This window comes from Rhinolophus sinicus, linkage group LG07, assembly GCF_036562045.2.
Source record: "Rhinolophus sinicus isolate RSC01 linkage group LG07, ASM3656204v1, whole genome shotgun sequence".
In the NCBI taxonomy this organism is placed as follows: domain Eukaryota; kingdom Metazoa; phylum Chordata; class Mammalia; order Chiroptera; family Rhinolophidae; genus Rhinolophus; species Rhinolophus sinicus.
Window position 1 is genome coordinate 126,007,841 of NC_133757.1, and position 12,142 is coordinate 126,019,982.

The 12,142-nt window shown below is 45.3% G+C and overlaps 1 protein-coding gene across 2 annotated transcripts in view; it reads right to left on the minus strand.

Annotated features, from left to right (window-relative positions):
* The window catches only part of LOC109454140 (bifunctional heparan sulfate N-deacetylase/N-sulfotransferase 3), a 107,298-nt gene that overhangs the window by 39,587 nt on the left and 55,569 nt on the right, over nucleotides 1-12,142 (minus strand). For both annotated transcript variants that reach the window (XM_019744527.2, XM_019744526.2), the window contains exons 5-6: nucleotides 9,457-9,642; nucleotides 5,685-5,813 (exon numbers count right to left, since the gene is read on the minus strand). In XM_019744527.2, the coding sequence (XP_019600086.2) occupies nucleotides 5,685-5,813; nucleotides 9,457-9,642 (315 nt within the window). The remainder of the gene's footprint in view (nucleotides 1-5,684; nucleotides 5,814-9,456; nucleotides 9,643-12,142) is intronic.

Genomic DNA, 12,142 nt, shown 5'->3' on the forward strand with positions numbered 1-12,142 from the left:
TAGTGAACCTTAAAAACACTTAGTGACCTCTGATGAGATTCAGAAACCACTGAACTAGACACCGTGGGAAGCACAGAGATGAAATACACACGGATCACTCCTGTGAGAACACCCCTCAAGTAGGAGAAGAGACTTACACACAAATAACCACGTGGTGAGGTAGGTGTTAGGTGACATGTGAGCCTTACAGGTAGAAAACAGCTGCAACTGAGTAAATATTGGTTCTGTCCCTGAGATATCACGAACAGACATTTCCATTTTACATCCTTCACCGTTAGATCGTTGTTTCAAATGTTGTGTGTGTGTTTGTGTGTGTGTGTGTGTGTGTGTGTGTGCGCGTGCAAGTGCTGGTTGTAAGAGTAACAGATGTTCAGTGCAGACATTTTATACAAATCAGACAAAGCAAAGAAGACAATGAAAATCGTCTTCACGCCTGTGATCCACGGTGACCACTGCTAACATTCTGCTGAATTCCTTCTCGCTTATTTCCATGCTCATATTTAACTTTCTTGTAGTAACTTACTTTTTCACTGAACATGCTATCAATATTTCCCATATCATTAGAAATGATTCCACAATGTGTTTTTAATGACTGAATGTGTTCCACTATCGGGGGCGGGGGCATAATTTGCTCTGCCAGTCTCCCTACCCCTCTTTTTTGATATATAAGTTCATTCATTCACTTATGAAATGTTTCTTCATCTCCTGCTACATGCCAGGAACTCTTCCTAGCCTGACGATACAGCGTAAACAAACACAAGTTCCCCTTGGAACTGGCATTACAGAAACCAGGTACATAATAAAATGATAAAACTAACTGGTCCTGCCTCAGAGAGCTACTTATACTCTCCAAGGTTCAAAATTAATCTCTAGGCCCTCTCCAGAGAGGTTCAGCGTACTCCCCAATCTCGGGGGATGGTGAGACCATGCTGACTTCCCGCCGGGCTCATGCAGGCTAGACGGCAGCTGCCGTGCCTGCCCCTTCTAAGCCTTTCTGAAAGGATAGCCCTTGGCAGCCACTGCTTAGAACGGAGGTGGGCTGGGGGCGGGCGGGGTGGGGGACCCACGGCAGCCAGTCTACAGGTGGCCAGGACTGATACTCAAGCACGCGAGCTGGACCAAACCGCCTCTCATGCCTGGGGATGTGAGCACGAGGATGAAGCCGTCAGCAAGCTGGAGCTGAAGCTGAATCTTCCATGGGAAATGCTTAATGCAATCGCATTGGGCCCTGTGTAAGGTTGATTGATGAGGGTGCAGAAGCCATCAACAGGCAGCACTTTGGAGGCAGGAAGGAATATTTAGTCAGTAGTAGAACGAAGAGACACTCGGACACGTGAAAGCATCTCTTGTGTTCATATTGCAGCACTAAGGCAGAGCCAAGGTGAGAAATTCTCGTTTGTATGCACCTTACAGCTGCCTTGGACTCAGGAGACCCTCCAGGTGCCGTGGCCTGATGGCTCGGCTTGCTGGGGTCCCACACCCCATTACTTGAGACAACTTGAGCGAGTCTCTCGTCCTTATATCTAGAGCAAATCCACAGAAATAGTGTATGCAGAGCAGCACGGAACAATAGGCAATTCAGCTGCGATCAACTCATGAAACAGGCTTTACTTATGCTTTTGATTTGAGAACTAGCTTACCAGGACCCAGATTTCCTTTCTTTCCTTTCAGATCCATTGTTTTCTGTACCAAATGTTAGAACCATCAGTTTCACTTCCTTAATATGTGTTAAAATAAAAACAAGGCACAAGCCATCATGTTTACACATCTGGGTGGTTTTGGAGATGAAAGACACGTTCTCCACCACAAGAAGCAAACAGCAAGTTAACAGCTACTAGCAACACCAGAATTACAGTGCAAGGTAATTAGTATCCGGAAGGAGTCTGCAGAGGCTGCTATGGGAACACAAGGGGCCTCTCAATCAGAGTAGAGAAGGTTTGCTGAGGACGTGACCTGTGAGCTCAGTTTTAAGGGATAAACAGGAGTTGCCTCTATTTGAAACTCCAAGCTAGAATTCTCTGGTTCCTAAGAAAAACATAGATCCTGTTTTTTGTTTCAATCCTACTGTAGATTTGGACTCGTTTTCCATTCTAGCATCTTGATCATAGGTTCACTATTTCTTCAGCAGTTTTTGGTAATCGTAGATTAAAAATTACTCCTGCATTTTCCCCCCTCTCTAGTATTTCCCAGATATGCCTGATCCTAAGAATCACCTAAAGTTCCTGATAAGTGTGCAGGTCCCCAAAACTGTCACCTGGAGATTCTGATACATTCACCTGGATTGTTTTTATCACGTGTCCCATGTGGGGCACGTTCATTATTAGGCACATTCAAGAACCCTTTTCCTACTTTCCAAAGGGGTGACGATGGTGGTTATTGTCACTTATTTATTTTTCAGGAAAGGATTTTCTGTTATCACAGTGTTTTGAAGCATTAGTAAATAAGAAAAGAAAAATATAACATTTCCATTCGGAAAAAAAGTTATTTCCTTCTAGAAAAATTCCACAGATAAGCACACATGTAAATTATAATTTAAAAAGAATTCAGTGTGGGTTGATTTCTTTTATACAGGCTACCTGCTTGTGGGAATTTTGTTGTTTTACTATCATTGTAAATCCACTCATGTAGTGCTCCAGTCTAAGATACTCATTCTATTCACATATTGTTTGTGATTTTTCTTTAACTAGAGAAATAACACCGAGATTTAGCTTTCTGGGAATTGGGTGGGAGGGTATGAGACCGTGGTGGGCGGCTGCTGTATCAAATCAAGAAGCTTAGAGACCTGAAGCCCAGCGGGCATGAAGGGATTATCTCCTGTTTGCGTGGGAGAAGCGGGACGTTGCTGTGCTGTCAGAGATTTGCTCTGCCTGAATTCCAAGCAAGCGTGGTGAGCGCGGGCCTTGCGTGGGATCCCTACCTCTTTTGGGTTAGGAAGTAAAGCGAGGCCTGACTTTATGATCAAGCTGAAGGGGGGCAGAGCGCTGCACAGATGCCAGCTGTTAATGACCCAGTGCCCGCAGCCTGTTTACCGAACACGGCTAAGCAGAGACTCAGAGCGTTCTGTAGTTAGAAGCAAGAACTGGAGCAGGAAGCCAGCGTCTTTTCTCAGAGATTAGAAGATAATATGGCTCCCATAAAAGGAGCAGTCACGTCTCATCCAGAACTAGTCATCTGTCACACTAGGTAAGTATTTTCACGTCTTCCTAATATAGATGGAACTGGAAAGTCACGTTAAAATGGACAGCACACTCTTGCCAGTTCCTTTTGCATAAGTACACATATCATCAATTTATAGGCATCTATGCACTGAGGGCAGAAGCAGTCATGGCCCATGAATCTTTTGTTATCTTCCTGAGTTTCAGTCCTTAGTACCCCTCTACCTGCCATTTTATGTTGGTGCATAAAGTACATAGACTCTCTCTCTCACTATTTTGTAAAGCGTATATGAGGGTACTTACTGCACTGTGAATTGATTAATATTTCTCTCTGGGTGTATTACATGTTTGCACAGAAATCTTGTGCCTTGTGCCTGCAGCAAGCAGTGACCCTGGGATAATTCCAGTGGCTCTCTCCCCTGGTATATCCATAAGGTAACTCTCATTACCCGCCTGAATCCATCAACAGACACTCCAGGGTCTGTTACTCAGCCTGACCCGATTCCGTACCCTGACAGGGAACATCTATTTTTCAAGGGCAGAATCTAATCAGCAAAGACCATCAAAATGAGAAATAAAGACAGAATATCACCTAGTGGTTTAGAATGGGGGATTGTAAATTATAGAGGACGCACAGGATTAGAATGTGTACAGTGAGAGGGTCCTGTTCTGGTAGGCAGGTTACACAGGACATAGTCACCAGTCGAAAGAAGATTTATAAAGCAGCACTACAGATCACTGTCCCAGAAAGTCAGGTTATTAAGATCAATCAACACATTCTTTCCCACAGTAGGATCCAGAGAGGAAAGCCAACTGTACTCGGAAGCTGCTTGTGGAGTTTAGGATCAGAAAAAGCATTAGGAATCAAATGCTTAAGGGTCCCAGGCTCAGACAGCCTGACGGGCCCACCTCCCGGCTGCACACAAACCTCCACGTCTGTTCATTAAACTCTCTGTGTCACGGGAAATACTCGTTGGAGAAGGCCAAGGCTTCCTCTCTCCTGCTGACGTTCATCTTTGCAACTCTTTATTTGTACGAAATTTACTTGGTTGGCACTTTTTTCTTTAACGACGAGAACTACTTTGGTAACAGTAGAACATTCAGGCCAGAGGCTCATTCCGTTTAAGAAACCTAGTTATGTTTGCTGTGATCTAGTTTAAGCAACTGCTGGTTAAAGGGATCAGGAAGGTGATTGGGTGTTCATAGTCCTATTGCTATGACGACGGGAAATGTAAAACATGAGGGTTGTATAATACTAGATTAAAGGGCCTCCGCGTTATTGGGGGAAATGTTCGCATACTAAGAATAGCACGTGAGGCACTGGATCTTCAGTTCCTAATGAGGCATTGGTTTCATTCTTTTGCCTGTGTATTGCTGATTGAATTAAGAAAAAAGAGGAGAAAGTCATATGAGAGGATTCCAAAGATATTTTCACTTGTAAAGAATATATGTTAGAAGAATCAAATGGTTTCTGGTGTACAAATCAGAATTATTTATTGATATTTTTGTGCTGTGACGGTTGGTAAGCTGCCAGAGGCCAAATGCCACACCACCCCAAACTATCTGGATTTTTGGATACACACGCTGATTTTGCCCAAAGATGAGTTACCCATACTTCTGTCTGATTTACTAGGAGCTGAGAAATAGATAAAGTTAGTAAATACAAGTAGATGATGAAAAATGCCTGCAATTTTATTTGCAAAATCTGTAACAATGTCAAGAGAGGATCTTTCAAATTTTATTCCCTCTATACCTATCTTATCCAACTTTTATGCTGACAGAATTTTTTTCACATTTGGAAAATTACTTTTTTTTTTCCCCATCTTGAATATTGCTAATACCAGGGGCAAACCCATATATCTTCTGAAAAAGAAACATAGCTTTATTTTTTATGTTAGTGATTCTCGGGAAATAAAGCCCCTTTTCCTCACTCACACACCTTACTTTACTTAGCTCATGTTTCTGTGCACAGCTTTGTAATACTTGACTAGAGCAGAAATGTGTGCAGGGTTCACTGTGGAGGTGGCACTCCCGAGTTCACAAGTGAAGGAGGCCCGTGAAGCAGACTGGTCTGCCCCAGCCTGACACCCAGCAGGGCAAGATCTAAGTGGATGTACCAAAATGACCTCATTTGCTTATCTAACTTCTCTCCCATTTGGCTTCAGCTGTTAACTTAAATAGAAAACAAGAATAATGGGGTGATGATCTCCTAAATGAATAAACTGTCCCCAGTGGGAGGAGGAGAGTGTTAGAGGTGAAAGTCGCAATCTCCAGAAAGGCAGGGATCTCTGACTTTTGGGCACTTCCCCAGCTGGACATGGGGTGGCTCTTCCTGTCATTACCACTTGGAGAATTAAGAGTTTGCCCCATCGCCGCACGTGGTCCCACTTAGTTTTTACCATTGTCTGAGAGCCGGAACTTGGCATTGATGGGGCTGACAACTCCCCAAAGCCTGGCGTCTGTGTCAGGCTAATTTCCCTCTGCCTCCCGCTTTGCATCGTCTCCCTGGAGAGGGACGCAGGCACTCACCGGGTTGAGGAGCACAGTGAAGAAGAGCTCGCCTCCTTGGATGCTGTTGTCCAGCTCCCTCGGGCCGCCGGGGTACTCCCGGTAGAAAATTGTGTGAGTGAAAAGCCCGCAGGTTTGTCTTGGGAGAACCTGAAGGAAGAATGAGCAAGTGAAGAAAACGTTCCTTTCAACCAGTAAATGTATTGAAACTTAGCTTTTCTTCTCATGGAAGATGGTGCACAAGCTGGTGTCATTATAACTACGGCCCAGAAAAATCCTTCCCAATCTGGGAAAGCGGGGGTGACATCAGTATAGCAGGAATACTGAAGAAAGCGGAAGGAAGACTTTAAAACTCAGATAGACTTTGACTTATTTTAGCCACTTGTCTATTTTAAATCTCCAAGTCAGTACTTCCCTGATGAAGCCTCGTGTGTTCCAGCATCTTGAGAAATAAAACAAAAAGGAGAAAAATGAAATTTTAAAAATATTGGAGTTCTCTGTGCTACATTAATCTAGTCCTTGGAAAGTTTTCTTAGAAAATATACCATACATTCCATAACGTTATGTACAAAGTCAATGACAAAAAAGAACTACGTGCAAAGATATTCTAACTGAATTAAATATATTCCCTAACAATTCACGGAAATGTGCCTTCCTGGACATTAAAGCTTTCCATAGCACTGATTCATTTATTTAACAGACACTTATTCTGGGCTCTGTGCAAGTCCAGGTTAGTTTTCCATTTTAAAAGGGCTCCCTTTGAGGATTCAGTGTGAGATATACAGAGCCGTTTCTGGGACTTGGCTGCCTAGATGATTCCTTGCAAAACTGAGAGAGAAGAGAAAAGCAATTTGAGTTTTGTCTATTTCTCAAGTCCTTTGAGTTTAAACACAGGGCAGAGGAAGTGGCAGGCTTTACCCTGCACGTCAGGGAGGCTCACGCCTGCTGAGAGCAGGGGAGTCCCCGTGGCGGCTGTGGTGTCACTGGACCCCCGTAGGAGGCTGAGGGGGGTGTTGCAGTGTGACAGCGTCCTGTTCTGTCTCTTTGCTCCCTGAGCATGATGCTACAGAGCCCTCACCATGCTCCCTGAAGCAGCTCTCTGTGCTGGGGAAGGAATGAGGCCGTTCTGCTGTGGACGGCCCTTTAGACCGCATCAGGGAGTGTAACACTCAAATTCAGACTCTGAGACACTGATGAGCCCCTGAAAGCTTATCAATGCTGACAATAATTAGAAGATGGCTATGAAATCCACAGTCAGCAAGACTGTAGGACAGTGGGCCCCGAAGCCGATTTTCTTAGCCGAGGGCCTGAACCTGGGCAGTTCGCCAGGAAAGACCCCTGAAGAGGCTGCCAGGAGGGGTCTGAGACTCTGCCAAGGGGCCTGTAGGCCAGTTGCTGAGAGGCCTCTGGCTCTGTCCACGGTCACACTTAAGAAGCAGGGTGAGGGCACACAGCCCTGGTCTCCACCCGTTCCTACTGAACGAGGACCAAAGCTGCCCGGTAAGTAACGCAATAGGCCTGGGGTCTCAGAGACTCCGGTTTGGGCTCCAGCTCCTGGGAAGGTAGTAGGCCGTTCTCTTCCTAGTGGAGTGACAGGTGTGTCAGAGGGACGGAGAGGAGAAGGAGGGCCGCGCAGGCCCGCATTAGGCACCGAGCTGCAGGACAGCAGACTGATTACGTTCACGGCACGCGACGGGGGACATGGTGCTGAGGCACCGAGGGGGTAGGGCAGGCAGTGTGGACGGATGGCGTGTAGGGGCTGGTGGCCGTGTGAGTCTGTCAGCTACAGAGCAGCAGAGAGGGAGATGGGCCAAGTCCACACTGTTTCCAGGCCCCTGAGGAGCAAGTTATAGGGTGCAGAAGCTGTTGGAAGGCATCACGGTTAGGAAAAATGAAGTTGGTGATCTTGAAAGATCGAAGGCTGGCGCTTCTAGGGCATAGACTGCCGTGGGGGTGGGGGGGAGGGGCTGCAATAGACAAAGAAGGAAGCAGCACCATAGTTCACGCGTGAACATGAGCGTCAAGGCAGTGGATTCGCTGTGGGGAAGAGGGGAAACAAAAGGGTAAAGAAATCATCATGGAAGGTAGAGACCAATCGGATTGGGGGGGGGTCAGTGTGATGCTCCAACTGCAGAACTGAATGAGGGCCAGCAGCGTCCACAGCTGCTTTGAAGGGAGGATGAGTTTCACTTAAGGCCTTGCAAGTTTGATTTGTGAATGGAGTATAAAAAAACAATGTTTCCTCATCCCATACAAAGTGTGGGTGTGATCTCAGTAGGGGCCTCTGCTCAGCCCCCTGCCCTCCGTGCCCTGGCAGCCTCTCCCCAGGATGGCAGCTGGCTCTCAGCTCTCAGCCTGCATCTTTACATGGGAGACTGTCTGCTTTCTCTTCCTGCATAACCAATGCCTGCCGGACATTTCTCACGCAGAAATCCTCACCTAAGGGCCCACACAGCAAATACGGAGGGTTTCTGGGGATTACTGCAGAAATGGAGTCACAGGGGCAGTTCCACTGAAACAGGAAATCTGTGAGAGGCTTTATTACTTGAAAGATCCATGCACTTACATGTGTTCAGGAGACACGAGAAATAAACATGTGTCATGCATGGGACATGTGCAAGCAGGGTTTCTGGCTGTGCAGAGAGAAACACGAATGGAAGAGAACAGCCCTGAGGAAAGTCCTTAGAGAAGTTCAGTCTCCCAGGAAGACTGTGTGTAATTTAAAAACGGCGGGACAGTGCTGAGTGCTTATAAGTTATGCTGTAACCCAGGTCCTGGACTCGCTCTGGCCGACAGGCTGCAGCTGGAGGCACAGTGAGTTCATTTTCAGTAGAGAGCAGGGCAGACTGGGGTAGTGGCTGTCAGGTCCCCATCTAGCATTTACAACAGTTTTTATTGAGGGAAAAGTCAAGGTGGGAGTTGACCCAAGTTAAAGGTCACTCATGATCCATTCTGTAATTTTTGCAGACATTGGACACGTGTCTGAAAAGGGTCGGTTGCACCTGATTCTGTGGGTGGCCCTCTGTTCAGATAGCATGTCGATCACGGTACCTCACCACGCAGCGCTCTAGGCGTGCCCCCCCCCCCCCCGGGGGAGCCCAGCCCGGGATGCTCTGCCCGACCTCCCCAGGACTCGGGATATTTTGATTTGGGAAAAAAACCAAACAAACAGAATTTGATCACTTACTTTGGGAAGTGTCACTGAGTATTAGGTAATGACACAGCTTGACAATATGCATTTGTCTGTCACCAGTGTGAAAACAAAACGAAACACAATAGAGAAGCTTTGGAGGGAACTGGACAGTGGATAGGAAAGATTTAAATGATACCTCTGTCATGTGCTGTCTGTATTATGATCTGTTAGTGAATATGCAGGACTTCACGTGGCCCCCTGCTGTAAATACTTGAGTTTCTAGTCTCACATAGTAACACGAGAACTGTCAGGCTTGTAAACAAGCTGTGTGGCTGACATGCAGAGAGTTAGGGTTGTTTTACATGCTAAGTAGCTTTGTGAAGAAACGGGGGCTTCTGTAATGATCTGCACATTAGAGGTGAAGTTCCTTCGTGTTTTAACAGCAGAGCCTGCTTAGTAGGGCAGTGTCGGTTCCAATACTGTCTTGAGCTGTGCTCTAAGGATTGACCAGGAGCGACTTGAGTCAAAGCATCCTTTGCTTAGACACACAAGCGAGCTTCCTGCCGCGGGGAGCGCCCCCTGGTTTGTCTGTGTGCCTTTGCTCTTGTCCTGGGTCCTTCCTGCCAGTGAGGACTGCACGTGTGGCCCGTGTGAACTCACCATGATGTTTTTGTGCACGAAGCCCCTCCGGTGCCTCGCGGGTTTCAGGTGGGGGTACTCCTCCGTGCTGGTGACCTGGATGCCCCACACCTTCTTCCAGGCCTCGTACAGCTGGCCGTGGACCGGGTACACGCCGGAGTGGTGCGGGGCCACCGCGTAGCCCATGTGGGTGGGGATGCCGTGCTCCTGCGACCAAGCAAGTGGCGTCAGAAGGAGGGAGGCTTATCTGGGGCCTCGCTTCCCCCCGGGATTTTCAAATGTTCACGCTGAAGTTACTCTAAACTAGAAGAGTATATGGTGTGTTACTAACTATGGTGAGAAAAGAATCTTGTTTTTCTCATCCAAAGATCGTCACACCCATGGCACAGAAGGATCGGTGTCTGTAGACCAGGGTCTCTGGGGCGGGAGTAGCACAGTATCAGGGAGAGTCGCCGACTGAGACCCCGGGGCGAGTCTCAGCGCTTCCCTTCATTGGCTGTCGGACCTCGGGCGGGTTGTACAACTTCAACAAGACCCAATGCCCTTAGTTGCCACGTAGGGTAATAAAACCAATTATTTCGCCAAGTTGTAGAGCATGAAAGATAAAGTGCAAGCATTATTATTGGTAACGTGCCATTTAATTTCCTTTCATTTTATTAACATTGGTCTCTTTCTTATTGAAACAAATAAAACAAGGAAACTTAAGAATCCTTCCACTATCACTCTCCTTCTCTCAAAAAACTCAAAATTCTTATTTAAGAGAAGGCTTTTCTAAAAGAAGGTATACTATCATCGATCTTATCTAAAAAAAGTTTCACTCACAGTATCCATTTCTTCCGGAAAAAGTAATTGATAATATGTATAAAGTCGCGGATAAAAATACCCTTGGTGAACCATAAACTTGAGAGGCTGTAACAGTGACATCAGCAAAATCCCTTCCTCAACATATCCCCCTCCAAGTACTATCCCAAGTTAACAGCTGAATTATTTGAGGAACTTAAGTGGAATTAATAAGTCAAATGCATTTAGAAATTCCAGAAGCAAGAGTCAAGCTCATAATTCAATACCAATACTGAAAAGGGTCACAGAAGGTATGCTTATGAAGCTATAACCTTCGTTTTCACTTGTCACCTCTAAGAAAGACGATTTGGGGGAGAGTGACAGATTTTTTCCCCTAGTCTTCCCTAATAGTTATGTAATTTATTTCAAGTAAATTTCCATTTAACAGAGCATGCTGTTTGTCTCTCTGAGAGTTCCCTTCAGAATGTCTGAAGTGTCCTCATGTCTTTGTTGAGTGTCTCATAAGTAAACACACCACTAAAGGGTGTACTTTTGTAAGAACACTCAAAAGAATGATGCAAACACTTGTACCTCACACGGACCACGTTGATTTTTTTTTAACTGCTACAGTTCCTTCAAGTATAAATACATGAAGGAGTTTGCAGAAATGTAAAAAAAAAAAAAAAAAAAAAAGAAAAATTTGTGAAGCTTTATTTTTTATTTTTAGAGTTTGAAGTGATGAGTTTTATGTGGACCTTCGGGGTCTTCATCAAGCTTTAAACAATTCAGGGCCAGGTTCAAATTCCCAAAGTACCTGCAAACATATTTCATCTTCCTGAAAATGTACAAGGTTGATTATACACTACGAATCGTTAAGTCTGCATAGTACCAGTTTTAATTGAAGTTGACTATTCCTCAGAGTGCAGAAAAGCTGAGATTGTTCTTTGTACTAACTGTGTGTACCCTCTGGTCTTTGTAATAGCCACCAGGACAGTTACTGCTCATGGTGACACAAGAAATTACATAAATCATATGTGCAGCTATTTGAAAGAAAGATGGTATAAAAAAGTCACATTTTAATGTTCTGAGTTTGTTTAAAAATATAACTTTTAGGAAGTATATTTGTTTAAAGACAATTCTGTGAGGTTTTTGTAACGGCAATCAATGACAGCGTCCATGGTGTGCCAATGTTCAGTTACACAAACCATGCTGGTTACTCAGGCTTTGGAGTTTGACTAAGGATAAAAACCAAGTAACAAAACAAAACAATCAAAATGGTATAAAACTGATGTGATGGAAGCCATGTCTCAGAAGGAGATTATTTTCCATAATTATTAATTGAAAATGACCCTGGTCAGTAAAAGATAAACAAGGACTATTATCCCACAATTTGGGATGGGAGTTTGAAGTACTTAACTGATAATAGAGAGAAAAGCAGGAATACCAGGTCTGTCATCTGCTTCTACTTTCTCTGTCACAGAGAACAACTTTTCAAAATACTTACGATGGCATAAACATAAAATTAGATGAAAAGATGTGATGAAGTCAGAAGCCATAATAAACTAAATTATTTCAGTGTTGTCCAGGCTTAGACAAGCACATCTTGGAGAGGCGTGTGGAACTGTCTAAATCATGCTTGTTGGTTGTCTGGGTGCTGATGCTTTGGCACTTGGAGCCTTGCTGGCCCTGGAAAGGACGCCCCTTGCAGGGCGAGCCAGTTCCTAGATGGCAAAAGCCTACCCAGAGCACGTTCTTCCAATGTGAACCAGCTGCCCTGAGTCCTGCCTCACCACTTCCTTCCCTGGGCTCTCACAGGGCTCTCTCCCTGCCCTTACCACCTCAGGGCCAGGCCCCAGACAACCAGAAGGAACCCCCTGGCTTGTGTCCCCTGAAATTATTCCAGGTAGCCAACGCTAAACCCGCTTAT